This window comes from Loxodonta africana (assembly GCF_030014295.1).
Source record: "Loxodonta africana isolate mLoxAfr1 chromosome Y unlocalized genomic scaffold, mLoxAfr1.hap2 SUPER_Y_unloc_1, whole genome shotgun sequence".
Taxonomy (NCBI): domain Eukaryota; kingdom Metazoa; phylum Chordata; class Mammalia; order Proboscidea; family Elephantidae; genus Loxodonta; species Loxodonta africana.
In genome coordinates, this window is record NW_026974853.1 from 594496 (window position 1) to 603148 (window position 8653).

General features: G+C 33.0%; 1 protein-coding gene across 1 annotated transcript; it reads right to left on the reverse strand.

Moving 5' to 3' along the window:
* Positions 1-3136: 3136 nt before the first annotated feature.
* On the reverse strand, positions 3137-4093 carry LOC135229121 (olfactory receptor 6C6-like). The gene has a single exon (XM_064278907.1). It carries the CDS (start codon positions 4091-4093, stop codon positions 3137-3139), a length of 957 nt encoding a protein of 318 aa, XP_064134977.1.
* Positions 4094-8653: the final 4560 nt, after the last annotated feature.

Below are 8653 nucleotides of genomic sequence, written 5' to 3' on the forward strand. Positions count from 1 at the left end.
TATGGCTTAAGTGACAATATCATCAGCTGCTCTTTGGAAACACTATGGGGTGGTTCTACTCTGTCCTATATGGTCACTATGAGTTATAATCAACAGGATGGCGAAGGTTTTTCTTTTATCTTCCAAGAATAGCGCTATTTTCCCAAACAAGGTCACAACTTCCAGGTACAATTTTTAGCACTTCAACATATATATTTCGGAGACACTTTCAATCCGGAATACATGGCCTATCTTTTAAATCCTATTTTCATTCTGTTTGTGTCTTTAAATCTAAAAAGTGCCTATAATAGACATATATTTGGGTTATGTTCTCTTTTTAGACTATGTTTCCAATCTCTGCCTTTCAACTGGGTTGTTTCACTGTTAAAATTTAATCACTGATAAAGTAAGACTTATGTCTTCTTTTTTAAAAAATATCCTTATGTCTTTTTTATTAGTCTATTCCTGGATTGTTGGCTTCTTTTGTGTTAAATTGGTACGTCCTAGTGTACCTTTAAATTTCTTTATTGTATCTTTTACAACATATGTTTCAAGTTATTTTCTTAATGATTTCTTGTGGATTACAGTTAGCATCTTAATGTAAAACCAACTAATTCAGATGAATAATGTCTTAATTTCAATAATGTTCAGTGTGTCTTGATCCTGCTCATTCTTTGTAAAAAATTATCATACAAATTACATATTTGTACATTAAAAGCAAGCATGCTTTTCTCCATTTCATGAAAAGTTTTGTGCGTTAAATGACACTACCAAGAAAATGAAAATGTAATCGATAGAATGGAAAAAATATTTGACCATCATTTATCTGATAAGGCTTGAGTAATTTTTAAAAACTATATTGAAAAAACAAACTGTGTGAGTGAAAGTTCTCAGGCCCATGAATATAATCATATGAACTAACACTCTTCTTTCTGCCAAGGAAAAGTAGATGACTAAAAATTGTTGCTTTGAAAGATCGTAAAACAAATTTGAACACAAATAAAAACTAAATGATTTCTATTCAAGGCCACATAAATAATAGATATTTCATTGTCTTAGTTGTCTAGTGCTGCTATAACAGAAATACCACATGTGGATGGCTTTAACAAAGAGAAATTTATTCTCTCACAGTCTAGGGGTCTAGAAGTCCTAATTCAGGATGCCAGCTTTAGGGGAGGCTTTCTTTCTCTGTTGGCTCTGCAGGAAGGCCTTTGTCATCAGTTTTCCCCCGGTTGAGGAGCTTCTCAGATTAGGGACCCCAGGTCCAAAAATGTGCTATGTTCTTGGTGGTTTTTCTTGGTGGTATGAAGTCCCCCGTCTCTCTGCTTGCTTCTCTTTTTTATATTTCCAAAGAGATTGACTCAACATACTATCTAATCCTGTAGACTGACCCTACCTCATTTATGTAACTGCTTCTAATCCCGACTCATTAACTTCATGGTGGCAGGATTTACTACACATGGAAAATCATACCAGATGACAAAATGGTGGACAATCATACGCCACTGGCAATCATGGCCTAGCCAAGTGGACACACATTTTGGGTGGGGGGGTGCAATTTAATCCGTAACAGCCATCAATCACCCCAGTAAATTCTTCACTTATATGTCTCTGATGAAAAATTATATCCACTCTAGAACCCCATATGTTTTATAGGTGATTTTTTTTTTATCTGACAGATATTAAGGAAACTTCTTTTTTAAAAAAGACATTAGACATTTCTGTGCTTGTGCACAGAGTGGACAGCAGGGAGAGCCCAAGAAGAGTCTTTTCTTTTCTTTTTTTTTTTTTTTAAATAGCTTTCTTTCACTTATCCCGGACATGAAAATGTTCAACAGTTTAACCTCAGTTCATTCCCCTAAACATCTGTGGAGTCTGCTCCCTGAGCTTGCAAACCACTGTCACTATTGTGTTTTTAACCTTTAAAATATCTCATTTAGCTTAAAATGTTGATCTTCTCCCCTGTCTTCCTAACTCCAAACATCTAAAAAAAACCATTCTCAGCACATTTAACAGATCAATTTTTATAAAATAAAAATCTGATCACACTGTGAAAAATCAGCCTCGGAATCATCTACAGTCCATGTTTTTAGACCATCTCATGTGATTTAAAAAGCTATTTTAGGTACAGACACATGGAATTTTTATCTCAGTAATGTATTCACACTAAATTTTTCAGGTCTATAGACCAATCAGATTAAGTTGTAACACATTTTAGGTCATAAAAGCTTTTAATGATTTGAAGCTGCCTCTTTTTCTCCCCTTGTTACATACTACCCCGAGTGAGGCAAGCTTTCCCTCCAAGGGGAGCTCACCCTTGTTGATAACTCACTGTGGGCCAGGTTCTGATCTAAAAATGCGTTATACATACTGCCTCATTGCATTCTCAAAATAAACAACAAGTAAGAATTATTATTGTATCTGTTTCATAAATGGAGAAACTTAGCAACAGAGTTTTAAAATTTGACCAGGCTCACATGTTATCCTGGGTTTATATCTGGCTGACTGGCTTAAAAGTCTACATTCCCATTATCAAGCTAGTGTACTTGAACTAGGAACTAGTGCCTCAAACATTGTGCATGTTGTTATACATATGCCTATAACACCATTTTACTCTTTTTTCCCCCTATATATCACAACTGTCATAAGAATTACCCTTTTCTGAGCTGCATTTCTCATACACTGAAATAATTAAACCTTCATTACTATAAGAACACAATTTTGTGTAGAGCTTTACCGTAAGAGAAATCATACTGTTTGATAACTGTTTGTTTCTTTGTCTCTCCATAGCAAGGTGTATCATTCTAAAGAAGAAAAAAATTATGACTAGTGTAGTATATAAGACAAGGTATACCTATAATAAATGCATGTAAACTAATTACACTCATCCAGGCAAATTTGTACAGGAAAAAATAATATATAACTAATTTTTTCATGACCCTGAAGTTGCATGTCTTTGGGATTAAAAGAAAGTTAAAATCTGTGAAAATTTGAAGATGGAACTCTTAATATTAACACTTGCAAGAACTATTAAAGAAAAAGTAGGAAAGTGTGTTGTGCTGAAAGACTTGTTTAAATACTATAAGAAATTTAACTTACTGAAAGGATAAATTAAGTAAACATGAAAAAAGGAACAAAAATATATTCACTGTTTCTGTCAAGATTTTAGTTTTTTTCTTATTTTTTGAAAAAATGAAAATTTTTTGAGTGTGTCGTTTAAAGCTTGTTTCACTTGCTCGTTCCTAAGACTGTAAATGAAGGGATTGAGCAAAGGGGCAACTAAGATATAGATAACAGCTACACTTTTGGATAAAGTCACCCTTTCTTTTGCTGATGGCTTCATGTAAATGGAGACACAGCTACCACAAGTAAAGGAAACTGCAATCATGTGGGAAGAACAAGTGGAAAAAGCTTTTGTTCTTTTCTGAGCAGAGGGAATTTTTAGAATGGTCTTGATTATATACGTATAGAAAAGAATTACTAAGAGTAGTGTGACCACTAGTGTTATAACTGCTGAAACAAATGAAATCACTTCTAGGAAGTGAGTGTCTGTGCAGGAAATCTGCAGGATAGGAGAAGTGTCACACATGAAATGATCAATTACTTTGGAAGCACAGAATTCCAGCTTTAGTCCCAAGACCAACGGTGGAAAGGTAATCAGAAAGCCAGCTGTCCATGATCTGAGTAGAAGTTGGTAGCACACTTTACTTCTCATAATGATTGAGTAATGCAGGGGTTTGCAGATGGCTGCATAGCGGTCGTAGGACATGGCAGCCAGAAGGTAGAACTCTGTAACTCCTAACAAAAGAAAAAAGAATAACTGAGATGCACAACCATTGTAGAAAATGATTTTGTTTTTAGTCACAATGGTTGTCAAAAATCTAGGAATAGAGATTGTTGTCAATAAGATTTCTAAGAAGGAGAAATTTTGTAGGAAGAAATACATTGGAATCTTGAGGTGAGGATGCAGTAGAGTGAGGAGGATGATGGATAAGCTCCCCATCACACTCAAAATGTAGTTGAGAAAGAGAAATATAAAAATCACAATTTGTAACTGTGGGTCATCTGTGAGTCCCAAGAGAATGAATTCTATTTCCCTTGACTGGTCCTTCATTTCAGTTTTGAGACCTATTACAGTGACGTTGGGAAACAACTCCAAAAGCAGAAAAAACATTTTTTTTAAAGATACATCAGGAAAAAATCTGATATCCAGAAATGTAAACAAGTGTAAATATTTGCTGCAGTTTAACAAGGCAGATGATACCTAAAATTATAGTGTAGGTCAACCAAAGCATTCTCTATGTATCTTCTGTGTGTGTTTAATAAATTACTGCAAAAAAAAAAATTATAAAATCTAGGCAGGTTTTCCAGTGTCAATTTACAATGTATGTTCAACAATTTTTATTTTCTGAATTTTTAAAAAATTAATGAAACATAGAAATATTGGTAGTTACATATTTTCCTTAACTGTAATTGAATTTCTCCGATACATGCCATTAATTCTTTAGTTCCAATGCAGTACTGCTCCATTGTTCCTTTGACTTATTTTCTCTGATTACTATTTTTCTGGTTCCAAATCATTAGTCTTCTCATAATCATTTAAACTTATCATTTTGAAATGTCTTCAAGATACAGTTAGTAATTTCAAAGTTCTAAACAAATTGGGAGAAAAACCGTAGCGACAGGAAAAATAAAACAAATCAAAATCAACTACTTTTTGACTTGATCTTTGTCTTGGATTCAGGTAATTTGTAAATTCTTAAATAATATTTTTTTCCCTGTTTGAGCCGACTACAATAAATAATTTTGTCTTTTTAGTATAAATATGAGGCTGATTTTAATAACTAGGTGTTTTAATAACTAGAAGTAATTTAGTAAAATCATTTTGTTATTCAAAGACTAGTATAGAAGTGGTAGTCAATACTCACTTATGATCCTAACTGTATTGTTTTTGGCACTCAATGTCATTGCTCTCAAATCCATAAATAAGGCTTTTCTCTACAGATGAATAGGCCTAAATTGCTGACTGGATACATTATGTTCAGTAGATGATGGCCTTCTATAGATGTCTAGGACAGAAAAGAGAGCTTTTCTCTTTATTTGAAGGAAGATATTGAGGTGCTATCCAAGCATTCATCTATGTTTCATGTCAAAGTTAATTTACAGGTTTCATATGGTATTTAAATAAATGCATTTTCAAAATGCTTTCCTTATTCATTTTAAAATCATTCATGGGTTATTAATGTATGCTTTTCACATGAAAAAATAATTTCATCTATTCCTGCATATAAGAATTTTATTAGTTTTCCCTGAATTTCATTTTTCTCACTCTCTACTCAATACAATAAACACATCTATTTTCTTATAAGAATTTTCCTTTGTGTTTTAAATGATAGCTATTGGAGAAAAAAAAAAGTACAGTGCTCCTATTTCCAAGTGGCTTTTTTCCCAATATTTTATAGGTAGTGGTCCTTTCTATCTTCATTTTGCTCTGGAAAAGAGAGAGAGTGGCAGCAAGAGAGAGACTGACGAAAAATTCTGAAGTATTAACTTGTGTAAATCTCAAAACCAGAACACAAGGGTAGTAGCAATTTTTCTTCTACTCCTTGACTACTGAAAGGATGAGAAGCTGAGTGATCATGAGTGTTTATTTATCAAATATGTATATCTGCACTGCCATTTCTTTAATCCCAGTTTTTCTCTACCTCAGTGGGAAAGGAAACTCTCTGAGTCAGTCAAACAATTTTTGCTAACATCATGTGTCTAGGTGGCAAGTCTATATGCTGCTTTCTTAAAAACCTGCAAAACAGAAGCTATTTTTACTCTTCAAAATCTGCTGAATGATCATAGTTACATATAGTAAAAAGCCTATAATGCTACAGGTTATATCAGTCCCTATATAATCAGGCAGCTTTGAGTACTGCATCTACACAGAGCATGTATGATGACCCAGATGCCAATGGTTATAACAATTGTACTTGTAGAACTACCTTCACCTATGATCTAGGTGACTTACCGTGTGCAGGATATATTGATTTCCCTTTTCCTTTAAGGACATATGCCGTAAACAAAAGTCAAATAATGGATGTTGAATATTATTGCATTTATAATATGAGAAAACATCCCATTATTTGCATAAGAAATATAATTCCAATGCTTTTCGTGGGAAGGATTCAAAGCAGAGGGGAAATTTGGAAAGTATATGTATCTGTTAATATCTCCCAATATCACATACACTACAAAAATCACAGAACCTAGATATTATAGAAAATTCAATTAGAATGCCCGTTCTGGTTATCAAATAGAGGTTTTCTGATTTTTTTTCCTTAAATATTTAAACTTAAATGAAAATGAATCTCTACGAGAAGGGCATTTTAGGAAAGGTTTCAGGTTAAAGCAACCCACTCTTCGTAACAAAGTATGACTATGTTTACAATTGTGCACTAACAAAAGCCACAGTTTTATCAATTTGCTCATAAAAGACTCAGGGCGAATTAATTGAAGTAAAGGGAAGAAAGAGAAAGAAATTTCCTGTGGAAACCGGTTGGTGTTCAGGACCTACCACTTACATCAAGAGAAAAAAAAAGCCACAAAGCTGTATATTGATTTAAATACAAAGCTGAGGGAAAACACTCTCTCAAAAGATAACTAGAAATGATTTAAACTCTATATGGGATGCCAACAAGATTTCGATATTCCACTCCCCCAGAGCTATATGGGAGCCCTGGTGGCGCAGTGGTTAAGAGCTTGGCTGCTAGCCAAAAGGTCTGTGGTTCAAATCCACCAGCCGCTCCTGGAAACACTATGGGGAAGTTGTACTCTGCCCTATGGGGTCACTGTGAGTCGGAATCTACTCAACAGCAACCAGTTTCGTTTTTTGGGTTTTGGGGCTGTATGAGTCGTTCTACTGGTCAGAGACCTTATCTCAAACAGGAACTTTTCTCTTGCCTTCATTAGGCAATATATTAAGATTCCACTAACTTGATTGCGGCCCACACTAAGACTTGAGAAGGAGTATTTAAATGGCTCCTATTAATTCTTATTTCTATTCTGAAACCATCTTAAACTTGAACTTAAAACTTACAAATACAGAGCAAGAAGTTTTTTGCTTTTTCCTGAATCATTTGATGCCCTATCTCCTGCTCAACACTGCAGTGTGCATTCCTTACAAAAAAGAAAATATCTACTATATAATAACATGAATCCATTTTAATAAATATTAGAACAGTAGCACACTAACACTGATATATTAATAACATCCAATATCCCAATCCCATTCAACTTTTACAAGTTTATAGAGATATAAATAGCTCAGAGTTATGCTTTCATTTGATTAGCATGACTCTTTAATTTCATTTAATACAGAATGGTTTTTCAGTCTTTCCTTAACTTCCTTGAATGTTGGAGATTATTTTCTGGTAAGCTTATACAATGTCCCTTGATTTGTTTTTTCTCAAGTTTTTACCTGATTAAAAATAACAAAACCTGATTGGATTCCATTAATTCTTTGGCACCAGAGTCACAGAAGTGATTCTATTTTTTCATTGAGTCCTATCTCTTGCATAACGTGGAGACTGACAGACTTCTCCACCATAAAAGTAGTGTTTTCTGTTTGTAATTAATAAGCATTTTTGGGAAGGTACTTTGAATACTCTGGATATATCAATCTTCCTATCGCTTTCAACTTATTAATTACTTAATATCATTATGTACTCTGGTTTCCGATTTTATTTATTAACAAATATGTCAATCATCTATGTAGCTTATATATTTAATTTTTACCTCAATTTTTACTTTAATTTCAATTGGTCCCATTTTTTAAAAAATTCCTGCTGTTCAATAGTCTTATATTTGTACTTAAATATACTGGGTAAAGTTTATTTCATCAAACTATTAAACATTCTTCAGTATAGTTTGTGTGAATTCTTTCAAATTCTTTAGTTTTTATGAGTCTATTCAGCAGTTATTGTTTCTGCTTGCTATTACTTGGTGACCTCTTAAACATAATATAAGGTATTTTATTGTGAAGTCACATTATTTAGAATTTATCTGTGCGTATATTTCAGTAGGATTGTCATTAGAAGTTTGTGAGGATTAAGTCAATGAGAGCGAAACAACTAGAATGGAAATAATGACAATGTTGACACAATGTGAAGAATGTAACAATGTCGCTGAACATTATTTATAGAAATTTTGTAAATGGAAGTATGCTTTGCTATGTATATTTTTACCAAAAATGTGATAAAATATTTTTAAAAGCTGGTTCAGCTGTATTTATATAAATCAGTATAGATATTTTTCATAATGACAAAAAGTAACATTCATCAAGAAGATAGAACAATTCCAAACTGGTATGCACAATGTCAAAGTACTGGAAATTAGAAATTCACAGTACTACAAAGAGAATAAAAAAATCCATAGGAATTTTGGAGATTTAAATAGCTCAGTAATTATATATAAAGCAAAAATAAAATAAAGGTATAGAATATTTAAATTATGTGATTAATGAACTCAACCAAGTTGAACTAACTAGAACACTGTACCTAACTACACAACACTTATAATTTTCAAGTCTTCATGAAATGTTTATTAAAAATTTGACTGTATGCTAGGCCATAAAATAAGACTCAACTAATTTCAGATGATTTAAGTTAAATAAAGCACATTCTCTGAC

What these genes read in the sequence shown, in the direction of transcription:
- LOC135229121 (XM_064278907.1), bottom strand. Translation starts at nt 4,093, where the DNA reads ATGAAGGACCAGTCAAGGGAAATAGAATTCATTCTCTTGGGACTCACA.